Source organism: Mya arenaria, chromosome 12 (genome assembly GCF_026914265.1).
Source record: "Mya arenaria isolate MELC-2E11 chromosome 12, ASM2691426v1".
Classification (NCBI taxonomy): domain Eukaryota; kingdom Metazoa; phylum Mollusca; class Bivalvia; order Myida; family Myidae; genus Mya; species Mya arenaria.
This window is the reverse complement of record NC_069133.1, coordinates 15546846-15571662: the sequence shown is the minus strand read 5'-3', so window position 1 is coordinate 15571662 and position 24817 is coordinate 15546846. Positions and strand designations below refer to the sequence as shown.

The window sequence follows — 24817 nt, the reverse complement described above, 5'->3', positions numbered from 1 at the left end:
TAACTATTAGACCAAGTAAAATGGTATTTAGTTTAATAGCATAGTGCCCAGTATGATATATAGGTTATGTACAATTGTGTTACAGTAATTGAGAAATAATCGTATTAAATGCTGTTGACCGGATTAGGGCAACAGCCCAATTATGGATTAACATTGATTTCGTTCATGCGATTAAGAACACAAATCACTGTTTTAAGTAATTGTTATACTTATAAAATTATTGTTTACGAAATAAGACTGTAATTTGGAATAATAACACATCAATCATGGACTTTTGCATTTTAATGTATTTCGTATCTTAGTATAAAGATGAATAATGAGGGAATACAAAAATGAGTTAAAAAATGAAATGTAACAAAACAAGATCGGTTTTGGTGGGATTATGTCTCCTGGTATGCCTGTTAGGAACGTATGACGTCACTTCCGCGAACGCAGTGATAACGGACAAATGGGGGAATGCGGTGTACGACAACGGCACGGTGAAGTTCGTCGACTGTCCTGTAGGTGAGTTGTTGAGGTTGGCTCGCCTCGGTTATGATACAGTGAGGGACGCAGATGTTCCAATGTATAATTGCAAGGGCAGATTCATCACGGGGTGTGACTCAGGGGCGTAGCCTTTTGTCTTGCGCCCCTCCCTCAGAACCGAAATTTGTTTGGTGTAAAGTGTTGGCAGGATGGTTTGAAGGTATTCCCCCGAGAAAATATTTACAATTTCCAGTTCGAAATGGTGCATTTTGGGCGTATTTTAATACCTTTTTTTCTCTTATTAAAACAAAATGTAATCTTGGACAATTATGGGGGGGGGGGCGTTTGTGCCCCCTCCCATTTAAGCTGCAAGTGAATTGAAATGCATTGAAATATATAGGCAAACAAAAATCTCACATGTATAATGCAGGCTGATTTAATGGAACGCCAGCCATACTATGAGACTCTGCCTACTGTGCTGAAAATTAATATTGTAAATAAAATAGGTGGCATTTCTTTCATTGGTTGTTTATTTAAAATGACTTCGAGCGTTCTCATATGAGTTTGATGATCACGAAATATGAAACATACGCGTATCAGATATATACGCGTGGGAAAGCCTAGTAAGATCGTGCATTGTTTTCACAAAATATTTCAATACAGACATGATTTTCATCTAAAACAAGTGTCATCGTTAACAAGAAATTGCTCTTCATTCGAAAACAATGTTAATACTCACCGAATCGAGGACGTTTTTCACCCCCAAACAATGAACCAGGAAAGCTGGACGCACCTGACATTACTCGCCTTGATATATCAATTAAAAAAGATGCTGTTAAACACTCAAAACTAAACAAAAATCAAAATAACTTTGAGAGTTTTACTTTTAAAATTTGTTTGAAAATATTGGATGTGGGCTGTTTGATAAGAAAAGTATTGTTTTTATAAAAAAAAAATTAAATGTATCATCGTTCCATTCTGTATGTTTCGATAACTAATACTCATGTTATTAATACTCATTGCAAAATCGGCAGATTCAGACTGACATTGACCAAGATCTTTAAGGAGAACGTACATTTACAACTTCGTGTACTGTATGTTGTTCTTTTATACTGCAAATCCGTATTGTTATGGACACATATATGAACACAGCGATTTGAAGATTACAATGTGAATATACAGTAAATCATGAATATAACGTCAGATGCATTCGGAACACCTCGGCTATCTTTTTTTATCGAAAACAACCTCGGATGTATGCCGGTACATCAGTTGAAGTAGTTCGTATTTTTTTTAATTATATCATTAATTAAATTTAGTGTTTAAGAGTTGTATTAATTGATCTAGGTTTAAGTTGATTTCCAGTGAAGTGTATTATTGCAAACATAATTAAGATTCCCAAGAGTTAAGTCATATAGTTTAACTGCTAAATAAAATTACTACGCGATCTACTTGCAGCGGACTTAAACGTACCACTTTTTGAGTATGTAAACCGTCCAAATACATCCGAGGTTGTTTTCGATAAAAATGGCCGAGGAGCTCCGAATGCATCAGATAATGGTAGCTGAGGGATTATTTTCGACTCCTGATACTAATGCATTGTTAATGTTTTATAAAGTAGTTTCACACCCAATTATTAATTACATATCATATCCACAGGTAACAAGTCGTACGTGACTAACACGACGTACGATGACGGCGGCCTTGGAATGATATTTGCCTTTGCACGTGACTTTATTGATACTGTCCAACCCAACGACTTTCCCTTTGGCGTCCTCAGGTATGATAATTGTTAAAAAAACTTAGTTTTTTTTCTTGTTCAATTTTGGTTCAATTACCGAGCCAATTGGGGTAGTGTACATCTGCAGTAGTAGATGTTAAATTAGATCGAATATACATGTATGCATGATATGGTTTCAATTATGATGATGGATACCCTCGAACCTTATAATAGGAAAGAACTTATTTCAACCTGACCCCTCGGGTGTCACGTGTTTTAACAAGAAAAGATTTGTTTCCAAATAACTAGAGGGAACTAGATCTATCATTCGACCACCTCGATATTTTTTTTATGAAGGAATTTTTTCACTCGCGAAATCGGTAAATCGCCTTTGACCCTCAGGGTGTTATTTATGAGTTTAAACATTTTGTTAGATTCTTTTTTTTTGGATTTTTTACATTGTAATTAATTAATAGAGACCACATATGGAACAGCCAACTTACTTGTTTACAACCAACCAACTATTTGTGTATGACCCTCATTCAGCGAGGTGATTAACGGTACGTTTGAGATCGGTGAGGACTACATGGAGCTGGTCCAGTACTCTGTGGGGTTTGCCAGCTGCTTCGCCATCGGCCTCCTCTTCGTTATCTTCCTCCCACTGTGTGGCTGCTGTATCTGCTGCTGTAGGTGTTGCTGTGGCAACTGCGGCGGGGATTTAAAAGCGGTAAGCATTCATTTCTATGTATCATGAGTTAGTACTTGATGATGAATACCCCTCCCCCCCCCCCCAAAAAAAAAAAAAAAAAAAAAAAATTAAAGGGAATTAAGGCGGAATTACTCATGTAAATTGGGAAGAAAAATACACAATAATGTTTGCTTTGGTTTGTCAACAAATTAGTTGTGGACTTAAACGTGACAATTACTTAAACGTAGCAATTTACTGTCGTTTTCATACATGGGCTAGTGACATTCATGTCTCTGAAAGAAACAGTTCGATACTGACTTTAGGTTAAGAATGTGTATCTGAGTCACATGATTACAAAGTCGGATTCATTTTTCCTTTAATTTCAGACGTACGATTCTAATGAAGACTGCAAGAGGATGGGCCTGGCGCAAGCGCTCTTCATGATGGTCGTCCTTATGGCGTACGTAATCACTTTGTCTTCTTTTTGGCGATTTTATTTAAAAGTTTTTGGATCTTAATCTGCTATATATGGTACAAATCACTATCGAGTCCGTTTCTTATGTATAAACCAGTACCAGTGTCCATTTTAAGTGGCCATGTGAAATTACCCATAGCGGTGATCGCACCAACAACTTCTTGGGTGAAGCGGAGAAGAGGTTGTGAATTTATTGACCATATCATACCCCCTTGTGGCAATTGAATGAAGCGAAACAAAAAGTACATTAACTTAAATAAAGCATGGCCGTTCTATTATAAACGCTACCCACTCTCTCTGCTTTTGTTTCAGCGGAGCTGCAGGTTGTGTGTGGATGACGAACGGTCGGTTCACGGTGGCCATCGAGTACACAGAAAACAACCTAGTTACCAATCTGAACGACGTCGAGGTCTACTTCAACAACGTTCTCGAGGTACACGCCGGGCATACAATTATTTTCGGCAATTTCCGGATCGGTCCGTTATTGCATTATGATCGGTCCATGCAAAGTACAATACGTTAAAGGCTTTATGCTGCAGGCCAACAGACTTTAGTACCGAAAATCGAAATCAGGTACCGGCAGATCTTCTTTTTAAAACATTATGCGCCGGGGTTACAATATGGAAGGTATGGTTTTATGCGGTTTAAACTAGAGATAATTAAAATACCACTTTATTTGAATACATTCATACGATTGCAACGTTTATATAAATTTGGGGCTACTCAAAAGTTTTTGGGTGCGGTTGTTATTGCCTGTGAACAGAATTGTAAAATAAGTAAAATCAGGGCTTGTCGCGCCTACAGCCTTTCAGTGCTATCAATTACTTTCGCACTTCTTAAAATTCAGAATTTCAAAAGCCAAAATCATCAAATGCTCCGGCACTTTCAAATGCTATGTTCATTTGCGCGCAGTAGTAAAAATAATTACATTATATATACAGGTGTTTTGATATCGACGGTAAAACACCAACGTTCGACAAGTTCATTGATATTAAATAGTTACTTATCGTGAGATTTTTAACTATAAAATAATAATACTGTTTAATTTGTTTTCAGCAATTCATGTATATATCTGGCGATATGTTCTCTCCAGTAGCCCAGGCTATTCTGGACGACATAGAAGGTATACCTTAAATTCAAATACATCATAACTATGAACTTTTTATTCACGAAGCTTACACAAGAGTATAATTATAAATGATATGTTTCTCATCCATAAATACTTGTAACCACATTTTGTCAACACCATCAACAATGCACGTGCGATATTTACAACGTTACATCATGACATAGAATATTACATGGGAACAGCAAAGTTCAAATTGAAAAAAATTCCATTTTTTTGTCAGATAAAGCTTTATTTGGTTCAATCGTGACAATTCGGCAATCTCCGGCAAACTTCGAGTTAGATAATTCTGTTGGATAATGGCCGAGGTGGTTCGATTATATTTAGCTGTGAAAACATTTTTATAAACTAGTGTACATTGTTTAGACGTCATTTTTGTCGTTAATTTTGTTTGGGGCGTTGTTGTTGCTGTTTTCAATTATAACTTTGTTTCAGATCTCGGGGTTGTGATAGAGAACGCTATATTTGACAATCTGAACATTGATGACGTCATAGATTCCGTTCTCGCGCTAGACGCCAGTGAGTGATTGCTACATTTGATCATATAGTTGTGTTTTGATATTATATATAACAGAACAGATAGTCTATTAAGATTTAATATTATGAACATCATCTCCGTAACCACAAAAAACTAAAACAATACCGTTTAACATCTTTTCTTCGAATAGTATCAAGCATGGACAAAAACATATGAAATGGAATTCATCTTCGATATGTCAATTATGTCAAAAAAGGCAGTTTTATATTTGTTCGACAAAATGTTTTTGCATATGGCTCATAACGTAGCACCATCAGGTATAAATTGCAAACAAAACATGTCGTTCGATATGAAACATATTTTTTCACCATTGATAGTATTTTATAGATATATTATACAAGAAGCTGATAAACACTCACGAGTGGCCTAGTGGTTCAGGTGTCTGCCTCTCACCAGAGAGTGTTGGTTCGATCCCCACCAAGGTGAGAGTAATCTGGTGGTTCAGGTGTCTGCCTCTCACCAGAGAGAATTGGTTCGATCCCCACCAGGGTGAGAGTGGTCTAGTGTTTAAGGTGTCTGCCTATCACCCAATAGATTGTTAGATCGATCACCATCAGGGTGAAAGTAGTCTAAGGTTAAGGTGTCCACCTCTCAACCAATAGATTCTTGGTGCGATCTCCATCAGGGTGAAATAGGTCTAGGGGTAAGGCGTTCGCCTTTCACCCAAGCGGTTGCTGGTTTGAGCCACACCAGGGGAACTTTCTTATGTCCCTGTCAAGATGAACACCAGTTTTGAATTATAGATGAAACAGATCGGTTCTAAAAAAAATAGTCTCATTAGCGGGGTGGTCTTGAAAACGGGGTGGTCGCATATAGGGATTTTACTGAAGAATAAACTAAATTGTGAAGTAAAGCAAAATATTATAAACACTATTTTCCGCTTATTCCAGCTGTCAATAACATCAGCACAGCTCTGACACAGGTGAGTACGGACACGGACGCCCTTGTGGCGGCCTCGGACGCCCTGACCACCGCCATGAACGACCTAGGCACGGACATCGACACCACAACGTCATCGTGCTCCACTTCCGGTGCCGCTTGCCAAACCGCCTGTGACACGTTCGATACGACCCCTCTTAAGTCAGGGTCCGCGGACTTCAGCTCGGTAAGGCCTTCACGTATTCTTTTTTTTTGTTTAATTATGATAAGGGTGTATTAATAAGAAGTAATTCCATAACGATCTGACATATATATTATAAATGTTAAAAAAAGGAAATGTTTGCCAATTGGTGAAAAAGGTACTTGTAAACATAATCTAAGTTACGCATTTGAAATGTGTTTTGTGCAAGGTAGGTTTTGATCCCCAAAGGTTTTATTCTCATTTATTTCAAACATGTACTTCAGACTTTGTCAAGAGGTGCCACAGCTATTATAAGAGGGAGAAGGGTATTTAGTACTAATCGACCAGACATTATACAATGAATCCATGCTTGATAGTTAACATAATTGTGAACCAAATGCTATTCTAGGCAAATGGGGTTTTAGTTGTTTTAAACATGCCTAAGTCACTAGCGAATCCAAATCGTCCAGGTTTACTTTTTATTTCAATTCAGGAGAAGAAAAAAATTAAATACGCACAAAAGGCACCATTTCGGACTAGAAATTGTTAAATGTTCATAGGTGAGTACCTAGGCTTCTTACGTCTGTGCGTACTGTATCTATTACTGAAACGTATGGTTGGACATTTCAGCTCCCGGACCTGTCGTCAGTACAAACTCAAGTCGACGCTGTCGTGGCCATGAATCTTACCCGCATTGCTACAGAGGTATACTTTGAAAAGATACTGATAATAACTCATTTAATCATGAAAGCAAAATGCTGCATATTCATCACAATTTTCTTATTTAAAGGTAACAAATACATGATTTTGTTCTAAACTATATCGTAAATGACGGACGTATACTCCGTCATCGACCCGAGGCTCTGCGCAAGGTCTTATATTCATTAACATATCGAGTCTGGAGTTTCAGACTCCGGTTTAGAAAACTGAATTCATAAATGTTTTAAAATCTTTATAATATAACTAATGTTTACAAAAAAGTGTGCCTGAATGAAAATTATTATTTGAAACACATACATCATATTTTACCGTCCTATTTCCTATCACAGCATTTTATAAAGAAATCAAAATTTTGCTTTTCTGAATTTGAGTCTTAAACTCAGACCCAGCAGGGGCTAGGATTACGAACAGTCTCGAGTCAGTTTTCAGACTCAACTCTTCCCTTCATTGTAACCTTCTAGTTGTGTTTTTGATAATAAATTTTCCAAATGTTATTACTATTTGAAATTGTACAATTATTCACATTTTAGTTTTATGATACGAACGAAACAAAAATGATTCTTCGTAATTTGATAACAGTGCTTTTCACAGTCTGAGTCTAGAATTGGACTTGAGTGTGTTCGTTATCATGATCCCAAGGACGTTAGTCACGAAATACAGGTCCAGATTATTTTAGCTTTAGCCCAGACAATGCACCTATAGCCCATGGTATGGCTCACTCTGCCCATTCTTGAAATGTTCGTCAAACATGAATCTCAATGGTTTACAAGCGTTTTAAGAGCCTGCGTGGTCGACTCGCTGCTCCATTTTCTGTAGAACACCAAAATCAATCGGAGCCCCTCCGCCATTTTCCATCGAAAATAACATCGGATTCTTTACTATTTTTGCTATAATACACTTCACTGGAAATCAACCCAAACAACTCTATACAAATTGAATGTTTAAACACAACAATTAATTAATAGTATCTATAATATTTTTACGAACAACTTTTACTACGAATGCACTGGCCTACATCCGAGGTTCTCTTCGATGGAAAATGGTCGAAGTGTTCCGATTTCGCCGGAATTGAAAATTGAAATACATGATTTCAGGCTGAGGCGGGAGTAGATGACGTATCAAGTCTGGTCAGCAACAGCACCGCCGATATACGAACTAGTGAGTACCGAGTTCCTAATATGAGAATCTCAGGTACTTTGACATATGTAGATGTTTAATCAAATGTTACTTCTTTAAAAAAAGTTAGGCCGCCCGCCCGTCGAAGGTTCGAGCCTCGCTAGGAGCTAGCACAGCAGCTTGTTGAATAATGGGTATCGAGTGCAATCCTGCCATGCACTTGGCATATATGACAGAAATTGGGACTAACGATGTTCATTAACCAAGGTGTCTCATAAGTCCAACGGACTGAACCTTAATTGACAGTGGTCACTCTTTAATAAACAAGCACTTAATTTTTTTTCCAATCGCCACATTTAATGGATCTCATTTTTCTCTTACTAATTCCGAGTTGTTGAACTTTTTCAGCTATCAACAGCACCATGAACGACTTCACAGTGGTTATACAGAACATGACAAATCAACTCAATGAATCATTAAACGGGGTAAGTCTCAATTATTCTGGTGTGTTCTTTGGTACGAGGATTTCTTATTCCTTCTTATATATAATGTATGGTAATTGGCATGGAAGGATACCTTTCCCCTCTTTTTGGATTTGTAGAACTGTTAATGAACAAGCTTTGTGACAAGGCACAGTGACTTAGTGTTTGTGCTGAAATAGTATATTAAAGGCATGTTATATACAAATGCTGACAACCCCGGATGTATGCCAGTACATCAGTTGAAGAAGTTCGTATTTTTTTTAATTATATAGTTAATTAAATTTAGTGTTTTCGAGTTGTATTTATTGATCTAAGTTTAAATTGATAACCAGTGAAGTGTATTATTGCAAACATAATTAAGATTCCCAAGAGTTAAGACATAAAGTTTAACTGCTAAATAAAATTACTACGCGATCTACTTGCAGCGTATGTAAACCGTCCAAATACATCCGAGGTTGTTTTTGAAAAAAATGGCCGAGGAGTTCCGAATGGGGCAGGGCTCCGATCCAATACAGATCGTAAGGCTTAAAATCGTACATATCCGAGGGTAACACCCTTTTTTCCGAATTCGTTGTTTATGTCAGTATTTACAGTCATGAATTGCTTTTAAACAACGAGTCAAACCCCTGTGGAAAAGGCGAAATAGCAATGCAAACAACCTTCACGAGTGAAATTATACAACTCGCGTTTCTCGCTCGTGTATAATTCCAAAAACACAAGGAGCGGGTGAAGTAATCATTAATTATCAATTTAATGCTAATGACAAGCAACCGTTTAGCTCACCTCTGGAACATCAACCCGAGTGATTAAACAACCGAAATTAAATGTGCCGTTTTAACCCGATTGTCAAAGACATGGAATAATTGCGACATTCTCCGTTTCAGACGGTTGATTTAGGGAGCTTTGCGTCGGGTATTGAGGACTTCTTCGGCATGTTGGCAGGATACGATACGTATAGGTACGTTTATTCCAAATAATTGCACATTGAAATTATTCTTTCTTCTTTCATTATGGGCCGTGGTAGAAGATACATGCTCTTTTATACAGGGTACGTTTCGGTTTGGTCCCGTCGGTTTTTTTTCTTGATGATCATATTACTAGTATTCGCCCTGGTAGAAGATATATGTTAACCAAAGCTCTTCTTTCCTCTTTCATTATGGGCCCTGGTAGAAGATATATGCTCTTTTATACAGGTTATATTTCGGCTGGGTCCTATCGGGCATATTCTCGTGGATCGTGTTTTGATCGTATTTTTTTTATTTAAGCTCCTGTGGAGGCTTTTCTCGATGATCATAATTTTGTAACATATGGTAGAAGACATGTGTTAATCTAAGGTCTTTTATACAGGGTATATTTCGGTTGGGGCCTGTCGGGGCTGTTTACTGTGATAGTTCTTCTCGCCATTCTGGGGATCTGCTGCGGGTGCCTGGGCCAGGATTCTGACAAGCTGCCCACAGAGAGAGGATTCCTCTCCAACACAGGCGGATGTCTACTCATAATGTACGTGATTCTAAACGCCTATACCAGTTGACACGGGTGTTTGCTTTTTTGGTTGGGCGTATATCAATCGAGTTTTTTTTTCTTCAAATTTCTGTTCATCATTTTAATGGTGATCGATTCTGACGAATGAACCAAATATTTTTTGATCGGACATTTGCATCAAAAACACAAGGAAGAACGTTGTTTGCTTTAACACAGTTCTGATCAAACGGACCAATAGTATTAAAGTGACACTCTTATTCAAAATCAGTACATACACATGTAAAACAAACATAAAGTTTGAGTGATACACCCTCAACTACTAACTAAAAATGCATTTAAGGAAAATATTAATTACTATTAACAATATTATAGCCGTGTATTTAATAGATGAAAACGCAAGAATAAAAAATGATTGGTGAATGCTAAAAGATTTACTGCATTCTATTATGGTCCCTTAAGGTAGCAATACCGAGTTTTCGGCACATTTTTTAAAAATAAATTCGGTATCCTTCATAAGCACCATTGTTTTCGACATTTGTTCATTCTTTTTGGTATACTGAAACAATTGTATTAAATGTGATAAATCTTATTTGGGAGTAAAAGTGCATCTTTAATGTAAACTTGCGATAAACCTTCAGCCCCGTGATCATGATGTTTGTCGTGGGCTCGATGCTGATGTTGTTGACGACCTTGACCTTTATCATCGGGGGTAACATGGAGAAGTTATGTCAGCCCCTCAGCGACCTCTCCATGTTCAGAGACGTAAGCTTACATTCGTATATAGACTATAAACCTAATTAATATTGCATTTTAAAGTTTGTATTCTAGTAGTAAATCGTTGTTTACTTTCTCACGCGATTTTATCATTCGTTTGTATTGATACAGTCAGAACCCCGCTATGTCGAAGTCGTTTGGACTTCGGGAAGAACTTTTAGGTACCGAACATTCGATATAACCGAACTACAAAAAGTAAAAAAAATCGAAAAAAGTTCGACATATCTAGAACATCGAAATAACAGAGTTCGACATAGCGAGTTCCTACCGTATATCACTATTTAAGGTATTAATCGAATCTTTAATGAGCATCCAGTACCAATAAAGCAAAAAATGAAATGAAAAATTAAAGTAATCTGTTTAAGTGTCATAATTTTAAAGAGAATCATCGAAATAGGTCTCGGCAAGGCAGACAATTTACCATTTCACAGTTTCGGAAATGGCGACAGCGTGGTGACCCTACAGGAGCTGCTCTATTGGTCGCTCCTGAGTGTCATTATGGAAGACTTCGAGAAATTCCTGCCTGATTTGTGCATTATGTAGAGTATAGCAAACTATTATTAACCATTTCCTATTCCCTTCAAGTTCGTGGACAAGGGGGACATTGCGGGGATGTCTCTTGGCGAGCTGCTCCATGGCAACAAGTCCATCGACATCTCCTTCTACTCTTTCTTCCTGTAAGGCATCACGTGACAACGATCACAATAAAACACTATAAATGGTTTAATTAAATGATGTATTACAATGTCTTTGGTGGTGGTCATGTAGTGATTGACAGGACTTTTTGACAGGCGTAATTGTAAAATATTCATGCAATATGAGAGGGGCAAATATGGGTTAGAGTTTATTAAGTAATTTCTTCGTGAATAAGTAACCTAAGAAAGCAGCGAAGAGACCGTGGTTAATAACTCCCCCCCCCCCCCCCCGATATTGTGACGGCATTTAAATCAGCGTTGATTGACACTGAAAAATGTGACCATGCATTTGCAAGCAGTAGGCGTGGCTATATGCGCATGCGCAGTTATAGCAATTGAATTTATCATAAAGAGAAACTAAACATTTGAAAAATATCTAGCGTCCCTGATTGGCTAAAATGTAGGGCAAACACTTACTGTAGAGATACTATAATTAGACCCGATGAGTAATGCACCACCGCACCGTTCTGTTAAGCCTCTCATGTGAAATGTGAAATGTGTGTCCTCTTTTTCTGTTACAGCGGGTGTAGGGCGAACGAAGCCCCTTTCAAACTATTGGCACTGGACCAGCTCTTGCCCCTTGAACAATACCTCAACTTCACTAACGTAAGCTGTATATTAGCACATACGTAATTGGTATCAACTTATTGTTGAAGTTGAACCCCGTACCTTTCGACTCGCAATCAACACCACAACCACGTCGCTATAAAAGCTAGCTCAACAGCGAGACCATATACGGCAGACACTACACTTCTCCCTCTTTTACCTCTTTTGGGACCGGACCGGAACCCCCTTAACCTGGATGTACTGACCTGTACAGGTTCCGTTACCGCACGTTGCCGCCCCATTACATTCAGCCGCTACCGACTTACTTTTGTCACCGTTAAAGTCAAAGAAAGAGTGTATACCCGAACTGGGGTTTGACCCCGTAATTTCGACTCGTTGTTGACAACACAACCTCGTCGCTATAAAAGCTAGCTCAACAGCGACGCTGTTCGAAGTGAGCTATATGGCTGACGCTTCACATCTTCGTACGTTTTGCTTATATTTCTTTAAGAAATGTCAGAACATATGGTAAAAATGGTATTTAGACTTTTTAAAGGCATCTGCACTAACGAAAACACCATCTTTACCCTACATTGTCGGCATGACCTTTGTTTGAGTGCAAAATGGAACTTTTTCAAGAATTGATCGAGGATGCATACCGCTTGTTTTCAGTACACGTCAGACATGAAGGACCAGATGGGCGATATGACGTCAACCATCGACCTGTCGGCGTTTTCCATCCTCACTCCAGACATGGAGACCGCCCTTACTGACCTCCGGGATTCCGGCCTAGGGGACATTGACTTCGCTGCAATCAATTCTACGGTACGTTTTATTTATGTGTTTTGTAAATAGAAAATTGCAATGTGCTGTTTTATTTTGCATTTATATGCCTAGTTTAAGAATTTATTATTTATTTATTTATTTTTTGGAGGGGGGAGGTGGTCACTTATAGAAGGATTTAACTAGGCCTTTAATGAAAAAATGTAACTGTGTATTCGTCTATTTGAAAACAAATTCTGTGAAATACCGACAAAGGGTAAACACGGCTTGTATTTTTTTAAGATTGCGGAGAGCTACGGCACAGACGCTTTTTAATAGAGATGTTGTTAAACACACCTTGTATGTGTACATGTACGTGTAGTTGTACGCGTCAGTGTACGTTTAAACTTCTACATGTAGTTGTATATGTAGCAACATGTGTACTTATACATGTAGCTTTAATTGTAGATGTACGAGTACTGTAGATGAATATGTAGCTGTATGTTTACTTACAAGTGTAGCTGTTTATGATCTTGTACGTGTAGCTGAATGTGTAGCTGTATGTGTAGCCGTACGTGTAACTGTATATGTACTTGTATGTTTAGCTCTATGTGTACGTGTACATTTATCTGTACGTGTACTTGTACGTGTAGGTGTTGAGTGTTCAAATCGCTTTCAAAGGTTGACGTTAAGCTACGCTGATAATCACTTAATGCATATGTTACTATATATAGTAACACAGTTTTACAGGGATTCCGCGATTATTTGCATGACTCAGCGATCAGTTTTGCGGTCCGGGCCGATTATCGATTATCAGTTTGCGGCCCGTAGACCTTCGCAGGTGAATTCATTTTTTTGTCTTAAAATCAAATTTGGCGACTGTGAAATAATTTCTTAAGTAAATAATCAAAATTATATTATCTGCTAGAACAGATTAATTATTAAAATCCTAAAGGAAGGCAAACAGGAGCGTAGTAAGGAAATTACGTCTCTGGCCATTATGAGTCACTCGGGCCAATTATCACTCAACGGCCCGGCTACGCCGTGTATTAACCTCTAAACAATGCACTTTCCCTGTGGTATCTTCGTTTGCACCAGTGCATTTTAATATTTTATTTGTAGTAAGCTCGCTGATACGTGTGCAAGTCACTTTCTTCTGTTATAGTGTATTGTCATTTTAAACGTGTACAATGTACACATACATGTATGACGTAGTGCACAAAAAGTAGTCCGCATGTGCACATACTCACACAGGAAGTGTTTCTAAACCTCTCTACTGACAATGCTATTTATTTTAATTGTTTTCTTTTGTAGTTGGGGCAGAGCGCCGTAGATATAGACTTCGACACGCTTATATCCGCCATGGAGGTCATCCGGGACTCATGCTCCGGTGCCGCTTACGTGCGTTCTAAGAACATTTTTACTCTAAAGTTTGGCATTTTTACAGAACAAACCATTAGTTTATGTCTAGGCTTTGTGAGGATTTGCCATTACTATGTTGTATCATATAAACACATCAATGTTCAATAAAACTCATTGGAAACAAGACTCAAAATTTACTTTTAATATTTAATCAAGACATTTTGTGTTATTGACTACTCTCGTTGAGGATCATTGAAACTGGTAAAGCTTGGACCTCATTTTTGAATTAATTGAACGTTACCATTTATTGCAGACGAACTGGGACAGCCACATCACGGACATGGAAACCATTCGTGACGTCACATACCCGGATGTTACCACTGCGCAGGTTAGCGCTTACATTTAAAGATGCATTCTTACTCCCATATAGGATTTACCACTTTTAATACAATTGTTTTAATATACCAAAAAGGATGAATAAATGTGGAAAACAATGGTTCTTATGAAGGATACTGAGTTTGATTTGAAAGAAAGATGCAGAAAAAACACAGTATTCTACCTTATGAGACGATAGTAGATCACAGTAAATCTTTGAGCATTCACCAATCATTTAATATTTTTGCGTTTTCATTTATTAAATACATGGTTACAATCTTGTTATCAGTCAATAATTGTTTACATAAATGCATTATTGAGTAAGTACGTAAAGGTTTATCACTCAAAATATATGTTTGCTATACATGTATATGTATTGATTTTGAATAAGAGTGTCACTTTAATAACCTAACAACTGTTTTGTTTATTATCAATTTCTGTCGGAACAATCCCTAACAGAATATGCTTAAGACACTAAACGACATAGTGACAAATTAGCTAGGTCGTTGTTTTATATTACTGCACTGACAAGGATATATTTTGTTATTTGTAATTGATTGTCACGCGCCTTGTAGTTTTCATAACACTTACTTCTTTTCAGAGTGATCTGCAAGACTCGATGTCAGTTCTAGAAACACATCTGAATGGTCTTGAGGTAAGAAGTTATGCACCAGTCAATTGTAACCACGCATCCCCCCACCCTACCTCCCCAGATCCGGGGAATAGCAGGGACTTTGACTTTTGGTCCAGCCAAGCCCGGGTAAAATCGCCACCCAGCGGGGACGAACTGCTGGTAAAATCTCCGTCAAATACCCCCGCACCCCAGGGACCCTAGGTAAGGACCATTCCCTGCTATTTTTGGCGCGAAGACAAATCCACCAAATTCCCCCGGCACTGCGGGGCCACCTGAAAGGTAAAAACACGGCCAATTTCCCCCGGTATACCCATGAACCTGGGGGCCGTGGTTACAATTGACTGAGTCAATATATACTAGAAATGTCATCGCTGCTGGACGCACACCTCCTGCATCATAGATTCTTCGATTCAACTGAGGTGTATGAAACACCGGAATCGCCCTCCAAAAAAACCTTCCTTAGATTGTGTCGCACTAGACGCACACCTCGGTGGGACTAAAGCAACGGAGATGTTAACGTTTAACAATACTGTATGACATTAGTATGATAAGAAGCGGTAGTTGGGTGAAATTTGGTGAACATACGGCATTCGACATACAAAAACATGCTTTAACAAAATTCGCGGCATTCAAATGTTATCCTGGGTTCTTTGCATTATCACATACCTGCCCTATGACAGCGTTATTGCTTATTGACATTGTTTATTCAATAAATGTTACAGGCGGCAATCAACGCCACATTGCTGACGGCGGAGGAGGCGGACGACCAGCTGCAGAACAACATCACCGGCGTACTCACCGACGTAAACATTCATTTTAGTTTAATGTGTACCTAAAATTCTAAAAACTGCTTATGACTTCAGGTAGTACGACAACTATAGGACTGGTTGTTTAAGTCAACAACGTTCTTAACATCACCGTTGTCTACTTTCAAATCGTGACTAATCTGTTAGTTTCATGGAAACACTTGTAATCGGCAATGGTTCCTACACATTTTGAGACAAGTGTTTCAGTTGTGTTTATTTCATTTAAATATTATATTTTTTTATTACTATGTGCATATTATAAACTTTTATTTCCTCCAAAGGCCGGTAACTTGTTGTTAACGTCAACAAAGCTATTCATGCTCGGCTCATTATTTGAAACTGATTATATTAGTAGATTCTAGTGTTACGTGTTCTTTTCTTATCCAAGAACATGTGACTGAAATGGGGCTCGAATCCACGTTTTCTTGGGTAGAAGGCAGACAACTTGTGCTTAGTGCTTAGTTTGAAAATTTGATTGCTATACTATATATTTGTTCGTGTTGCTAAATAAAAACAAAACAAAACACAATGTTAATGAATTTTGAGACACAATAACTTGTTTGTGAGTGACAGCACATAAAAGGTATATATTTTAGCATAAAAAACACGAAATATTCACATGTATTTCCAGGCTGTAGAAGATTTTGTGGACAGAATCATCAACTATATACAACAATTCGCTGACAAAGTGTTGGACATGGTATGTTTCATTTTCTCCAGCATCTCAGAGCGATGAATATAGATTCTTATGTTAGTCTTTTGATTTATTGGGGAGTATCATTTAAGTTGCTTGCGTCCATGCCATATGCTTTCTCGTGTATTTTTTTAACAAGCAACGCGAAGTGAAACAACGCCATTGATCGACCGACTGACATATGTCTATGATTCTATACCAGAAACAGAAATGTAATAGTTTTCTTCACAAATGCATTTAATTTAGACGACAAACTTTCTATGTGAAAATCAGTAAACTTATGAAGCATACTTAATAAATAATAAACACAGAGCACTTTAAAACAACCCGAATCTGCATACAACTAAAATATCGAGCAAGTCCATGTAACTTAAATGAAAATGCATTAACATCCAAATGAAAAAGTACCATGAAAACTACAGGGACAGCCCTCAAAAGTGAATTTACTAGTGCATGTCATTAAAACCATTTCTGTTCCCTTAACCCAGGAGTGTTCCATGTTTTTCAGGTGTATAACGAGATAGGACTGTGCCTTCCAATATGGAATGTCTATGACTCCTTCGTATCCATTGTCTGCAACTATATGGTGGAATCATTGGTATGTTGTATGTGGGTGTGTGTTCCGAGTAATTGTATAACTATTTTTATGGTATTCGATGTATAAATAAGGTTTTCGTTGTATCATGGCATTGGCCGTAATGTTAAATTTCGTTGCCTGCTCACCACATAATTCCTTTGTATAATATGAAAGGGTATGTTTACTGGTAAAACATGACCAAAAAAACATATTGAAGATTGCAGAGCGTTATTTGACCTAGTCGTGTAAGTTCGCTCAGCATGACCTAGTCGTGTTAGTTCGCTCAGCATGACCTAGTCGTGTAAGCTCGCTCAGCATGACCTAGTCGTGCAAGCTCGCTCAGCATGACCTAGTCGTGTAAGCTCGCTCAGCATGACCTAGTCGTGTAAGCTCGCTCAGCATGACCTAGTCGTGTAAGCTCGCTCAGCATGACCTAGTCGTGTAAGTTCGCTCAGCATGACCTAGTCGTGTAAGTTCGCACAGCATGACCTAGTCGTGTAAGTTCGCTCAGCATGACCCAGTCGTGTAAGTTCGCTCAGCATGACCTAGTCGTGTAAGCTCGCTCAGCATGACCTAGTCATGTAGGTTTGCTCAGCATGACCTGAAGATGTAAGGACGCTGACCTTGATTTAGTCATGTAAGGACGCTGAACTTGATTTAGTCATGTAAGGACGCTGACCTTGATTTAGTCATGTAAGGACGCTGAACTTGATTTAGTCATGTAAGGACGATGACCTTGATTTAGTCATGTAAGGACGCTGACCTTGATTTAGTCATGTAAGGACGCTGACCTTGATTTAGTCATGTAAGTTCGCTCAGCATGACCTGGTCATGTAACTTCGCTCAGCATGACCTAGTAATTACCTAACGCTGACATTGACCTAGTAATGTCAGGACGCTGACCTTGACCTTGTCATATAAGGTCGATATATTTTTTTGTCATTTTGTAGAACGCGTTTTGGTTCGGGACTGGATGGGGGCTGCTATTTTTCATCCCGGTCATGGTGCTTTGTATGAAGCTGTCGAAGTATTACAGACGGATGGACAAACAGGAGGGATTTAAAGAGTAAGACCAATGATTTAAAGTGGTATAGTCACGTGATTTATCATTTAAAGCTTACGTCAAAACGAACTCAAATATATTTATTTAAAAAAAAATATAAAGGAGTTATGGCCCTTTAAATTTCATGATTGAGTTTGAGACTGTAAAATTTTATTGTAAAAATGCTATTTCAGGAGCAATAATGGTACAAAATAATGATGCACCTCTTTAGAAATACATATCTTGCAATAATGTACACATCAATTATGAAAAAGCTGTTTGTAACATTTTAAAATTCATTATCCTGACTGTCTCATATTCAGACTAAAGATGATTTTAGTGACTATGGACACAAAGCAGATACAAACAGTATATATATGCTGAATATGAAAATTTATGTATAATTGTTAGACTTTTGTTTTTAAATATGTGCATATGATATATGTATGTTTTTAAACATATGCATATGATCTTCGTATGTTTTTGAACATATGCATATGATCTTCGTATGTTTTTAAACATATGTTTATAGACTATATATGTTTTAAAAAATGTGTTTATGATATTGGTATGTTTTTTTTCAGGGACGAAGATCCTTTGGACGAAGAGTAAGTAATCAACAATTTCATTTTAAACGTCAATTAAAATATATTAAACATAATAAGTTAAGTATTTTAATTATAGTTCATGCATTTCAAGTAATTTATTTTAAAAAAAGTTTTAAATTTGTAATACGCGGAATATGACCTATGCATATGTACTACCGAATAATTACTTTCCCGAATGTTGATTCTGATATTTTTATATATATGCCATAAACAAATTGCATACTATTATGTATGCAGTTATGTTTCAAGCTGATTGTGTTGTTTGTTCCTTGAATTATTGCTCGTTCCCTTGTCTTCCAGTATCGATGACTTCTCCCTGCGATACGATTCCATGCAGAAGCAAAATAGAGTGGCCCCCGACCCGGAATTTATGGATTAGAAGTCTCGATATATGCGTGTGTTATGCGAAATAAAACTTCATTCAAACTCCGATTCGCAAATTACAAATATTACATAAAAATAAACACAAAAATTCATTATATAGAGGGAAATCTGTGTTTTACTTTCGACCGTTCAAATATTCATTCAGTAAATGGCGACCAGTGTAATTTGGCCAATGTATTCGTGCACTGTTAATTTAAAAATAATTCGTGCTTAAACTGTTATTATAGAAAAAGTACAATTGAATTCTATTTTATATTATCATATTTGATTAAAAGAAAAATATATGTTCACGAGTTCGGATAAAAGTTCTCCATGATTTTATAAGTTTATTATCATCTCCTATTTCATTGCAAACATGTTCATAAACATTCCTTAAATAGCTTTTATCATAGCAAAAGCGAGCCAAATTGCTTGCAAACGTAACATTATTTCGGAAATGACGTCGTTGAAATTGTTTCCAAGCCCAAAGCATGCTAAAGTTCGAGTTGTACGTGAGAACGGGCTTATAATTATGTAACAACAGTGAAAAATATCAAATTTATACTTCACTGTTCAAAACGGTGAAATATATATATTTTGTTTCACTGATAAAATCTCTATAAACTAGTGGAAACCATATAATGAATTGCGATCTTACACTGAAACAAACAATTATCCTATTTTATACATGGTTTAATGCATTTGCTAGTGGCCCTGTACCAAAATTGTTTAAACTATGCATCTTGGTTGAAAGGTGACTCCGTCACAGGGTTCACCAGTTTGGCATAAGCTTGAATAAGGAGTACTTTGGTGTCAACTGTCAACGATTAGGTTGTCGTTTATGTTAACATTGTAACTATAGTTATGAGTAGAACTCACTTCACGTACGTGATGAGTTTACATGTATATTTGAAGTGCATTAGTGGGTACTGAATTAAAAAACAAAACAAATTTAGTTAAAAACACTGGAGTCATGGGTGAGTGAGGGCACCATTCAAAATGCCCCCCCCCCCCCCCCGAGGATATGACGAGTGTATATTATCAACACAATGCTGTTGTGAAACGAACCCGGGACGCATCGGAGAGTAACAAATGCCTAACCTAGCTAAAATGACAAAATTGTTTCATGTATACCTTACGTCATTCCATACGGAGGAAACATCGTATTGAATAAGGCATTTTTGTAAAAAAAACATTTGACACAAGACTCGAACTAAAATTTAATATTTGAATCGCAGATAATACATGTATGAGCATAAGAGTCAAACAACTGAAGCGTTCACTACAGCGTTCTCAACACAATAAACGACTTATATACAAATCCGAGGCAAAAGCAGCAATAGCTTATAAAACCTTGGCCTGGTTTTCCATTTCCGGCGTTACAATACCCAGCTTATGTGTCTGTGTTTCGACATTTCTGACGCCGTCCGTTGCGTGACAGTAATACTCCCCGACGTCCGCCTCGCTGGCGTTAATGATATGGAACACCGTCGTCGTCTTGTACTCCATATGTGTTGAGTAGTTTGGCGCCGTGATCCGCACGCTGCCGCCGCTGGGCGTCTTCTTGTGGAGCATTATTTCCGGCGTCGGGTTTCCAATCAAAGTGCAGCGGATAAGACCGTGTTTGTTTTTCTCCACGAGTATATCGTAAGCCTCATCCAAGAAACCTAGGGTGAATGACGTCACAGGCTCAGCAGTGCTAGTTGGATTGAGGAACATGACAAGTTTCTGATCATACCTTTTTATGATGGTGGGCCCCGCCACTGTACACGCCCCCATAACTGACACTATGGCACCCTGGTTGTACAGCTTCGTCGAATTAAGTATAACATCGGCGTGGTATTCCGTAGCTGTCTGAGCGATTTTGTTGAGGCGAATGGGACTTGTTTCATCGCCTGGCAGGAAGGAGTAGGCAGCGCTGGGATGGAAGTAGCTGTGCGCAATGTCGTTCGGACGCTTGCTATAGAGGGCAATCTCCGCCTGCATGATACCGAACCTGAACGTAGTTCCGGTTGAGTTCACCATAGCGTGCAGCCTAGCCTCGCCCTTAGGACTAATACCGATCTCGCTTGTCGGCGGAATGAACAGCGAGAACTGGTTCACCGCCTCGAACGTGTCTGGCATGCCGTGTTTGACGTCAAGTGCGACATGTACGCGGTACGAGTGCGTCTTGCAGGCGATATGAAAGCGGATGAGGGAGAAGGGCATGTTGGCGGGTATCCGTACTAATGACGTCACCGTCCCATTTGCGTGTACCGTTTCTAGCTGCTCCGCCTCGGTACTAAGCACTGAAACATAATAAAATATCTTTGTCTGTCTTATATCTACGTTTATATTGAATCACATTCATAATTACAGTCAAAATCCGTTGGCTCGAACTCGGTTGGCTCGATTTCCTCGTTGCCTCGAACTAGATGTAAAGGACCGATTTCTTTATACTGAAGATAAATGTTTCCGCTTGGCTCGAATTTTCCGAGGTTCGAGGTATTTTCGACGGTCCCTGGGACTTCGAGCGAACGGGGTTTTACTGTATATACATTTACATGTACGAGTAAAAACATTATCATGCATGTTTTTTTAAATAATAACTTTACCGCAAATAAAGTCGTGAATTTAAAAGATAGATCGCTTTTTTAACCACAATTGTTATCTCTTCGTAAACAGTACTGAATAACTTATTATAATAATTATTTTGAGTGCAATATACGTACAGCAATTTGAATAAAATAACACTGCAGCTTTGTCAGTAAAAAATAAGATTCCGAGGCCTTTTTGGTATTGTGGCTTTATTGTTTCAATAAAAGATAAATTAAACACAAAATCCGTTTGAACGGTAAAAAGGTGTCCTCCTCTCAGCCAAAAGGTAAAGGGTTCGAGTCCCACCAAGGGCGCATTCTCTGTGCGTCTCATAAGGACCGCAGTATTTCATTTTACACAGGCTCGAGCTTGACTTGAGATTAATTCATAACTGAAATAACATTTAGATTAGCTATCTGATGATTGGTAACCTTTGTAGTGCGTCCTCACTTTCGGAGTATCTGAGTAGGGACCCTCTCCTCGTCTATAGTTCAGAAGGGCTTTTAGAGGTTACGGGCTAACCTCCAGCCGACCAGCACTGGGCAGCCGGGCTGTGTACGTGGCGTTACTTACTAATTGTAAGGCATTTCTGACATGTCGAGACCACCCCATCGTCTATAACTAGAATACCTGTGCAGGGTTTGTGGCGGTGTAAAAAAACCGCTAACCTCCAGCCGACCTTGGGTAGGGCAGCCGGTCTCGGGATGGGGACGCGTCGTTACTTACTAATTATAAGGCTTTACTTACGTGTGACCATCCCCTCGTCTATAACCCGAATACATGTGCGGGGTTTATGCTTACCTCCAGTCTCCCCAGGGTAAGGACGAGGCGTAATGAATGTATGAATTACTGAGTAAGGCGTTACTCACGTGTAGGGACCATCCCTTCATCTATGGTCCAGACGACCTGGGCGGGGTTCATGGCGGTGTAACATATGCTTGCCTCCAGTCGGCCCGGGATTCGGGAAGTAACGAAAATATGGTGCAACTCTATGGGCGCTTTGTCTGTCATGGCCTGGGGATTGATATGAAATTTGAAATATCAAAGACATTTGTGTTTCCAAAGCATCACCCTGAACGTTTAGTACCGTTTTTAGCAACAATACGCTGTATGAAAAATATAAGCCTGCATGATTCGGGGCGCGAATCAAGCGAATGGAGCTCCATCGTATCCCATGGACATATCGTTTCTTAATACTGGTTAGTATTTGTTTCTACTGCTTATTGTTGTTATACTGTATATGTATAATACTCATGGATGAACGTGTTCTATATGTATAATACTCATGGATGAACATGTTTTATATGTATAATACTCATGGATGAACATGTTCTATATGTATAATACTCATGGATGAACATGTTCTATATGTATAATACTCATGGATGAACATGTTCTATATGTATGATACTCATGGATGAACATGTTCTATATGTATAATACTCATGGATGAACATGTTATATATGTATAATACTCATGGATGAACATGTTCTATATGTATAATACTCATGGATGAACATGTTCTATTTTTATTAACATAACACAATTTGCGTTTTCGGTCGATTTTTAATTAATAATAAATCATAGTTGTCCGGTTAGCGCAGTGGTTAGCGCACTCGCTTCTCACCTAGGCGACCCGGGTTCGATTCCCGGCTTGGGCGCATGTGAGTTTGGTTTGTGGCCACCAAGCCGGACAAGTGGGTTTCCTCCGGGTTCTGCGGTTTCCCCCCACAACACAAGACCACACTCTCTCGTAAAATCGTGCCAACGAGAGTGATTAATATAATGTTGTAAAAACTTGTTTCACAATCGTTGTTAAATAAATATGTTTAAACTAATAATAAATCTTCGTTCTTGTATTTGGTCATTGTCTGCCGAATGCAGCCGTCTAACTCCAACTTTAATTCAGACAGGCAGACAGACAGACTGATTGTTTATTGTCGTAAATATGTTAATAACAGTTTTTTGACAACACATGATATGAAATAGAAAATCATTAATATTGTCATTATGATACACGGCATATTACAAGGAAAAAGTATAGACAAAACAAACATAACAGAAAAGAAAAAAATGTTTCAAAAATATAAATGATCAATGTCTAAATCAAAACGTAAATGGAATATATCTCAAATAACAGGATTATAGGGATATCATATACATCTATACAAATAGGTGGATAACATTTTATGTTGACAAATGAGATGAAAGTTTTTTTTCAAGTTTTCTCATACATTTATTTCAGAAAATAAGTCGTTATTGATTTTAATAAGGTGAAGCGGTAGATATGAACGGTGGCTGACACAGTTAGTGGGTAGTTTAAACCATATTATGTTGATCCCAAAAAAGGTTTTTAGTATTTATGTACACAAAATAAATGCTAATCAAACAATTTATTTTTGTAAGTGCATACTAACAACTCTTATTCATTCTATAAAGAGTTACTTTTTTGAATAACTGGTACAAGTAATATTAACAAATAAATAATCAAATAAATCGTGGGTTATACTGGTATTATTCAATTATGTATTAAATATGATATATAACTTACCGGCATTACATGTTGCCCGTTTATCAAATGAAGACAACATACTCCAAATATGAAAACGTATAACTCCATTGTAAATATTAACTTTGTGAAATAATGATATCTTTATGGGATTTATAATTTAAGCCGACATTGTTTACGCTAAAATTGAAAGTGCATTTACATGAATGAAATAAAATATATCCAGCAGCTGCCGTTCCTTTACTAATTGTAATGCACTGGACGCGACGTTAAGTTGTCTTTTTACCTAGTAAATCTGTCAAATGGCCGCTTGTCACTGGCTTAGAAAATGACTAGAGATGAGTTTAGTGATTAATTGAGATGTTTATATGATGGACTGGTCAGTTGTTTTTTTTCCTCCTGTCAACTGTTAGTTGACCTTTCTTCTTTGATGTGGTTTACTGTTGGGCAAAACACTCAACTGTGGTCTACCACTTAATGCTTATAGTGTAGATAAAATATTAATAGTGTTGTCAACTAGGTAATGGTTCAAGGTTGTAAGTACTCATAAACCAAAATACATGGGCATTGATTGTCGCAGACGCTCTGCCCAATATTTGGAACATGCATACTAATAACCC

The 24817-nt window shown here is 37.9% G+C and overlaps 2 protein-coding genes across 2 annotated transcripts; one reads left to right on the top strand and one right to left on the bottom strand.

Moving 5' to 3' along the window:
• The first annotated feature begins 344 nt into the window (after nt 1–344).
• Nucleotides 345–19126, top strand: LOC128210489 (prominin-1-A-like). The gene is made up of 26 exons (XM_052914836.1): nt 345–504; nt 2125–2245; nt 2732–2912; nt 3260–3333; nt 3661–3781; nt 4405–4471; nt 4910–4993; nt 5903–6117; nt 6703–6777; nt 7887–7983; nt 8317–8393; nt 9275–9348; nt 9738–9890; nt 10511–10634; nt 11232–11323; nt 11863–11947; nt 12560–12712; nt 13964–14050; nt 14325–14399; nt 14988–15041; nt 15743–15823; nt 16458–16526; nt 17029–17118; nt 18048–18163; nt 18724–18747; nt 19048–19126. The coding sequence occupies exons 1-26, from the start codon at nt 345–347 to the stop codon at nt 19124–19126; spliced, it is 2628 nt and encodes an 875-aa protein (XP_052770796.1).
• A 1192-nt stretch (nt 19127–20318) lies between these two features.
• Nucleotides 20319–24481, bottom strand: LOC128211352 (uncharacterized). Its single transcript, XM_052916042.1, has 3 exons — nt 24240–24481; nt 22557–22701; nt 20319–21398 (listed from the first exon to the last, which is right to left on the bottom strand). The coding sequence occupies exons 1-3, from the start codon at nt 24306–24308 to the stop codon at nt 20455–20457; spliced, it is 1158 nt and encodes a 385-aa protein (XP_052772002.1). The 5' UTR covers nt 24309–24481; the 3' UTR covers nt 20319–20454.
• Nucleotides 24482–24817: the final 336 nt, after the last annotated feature.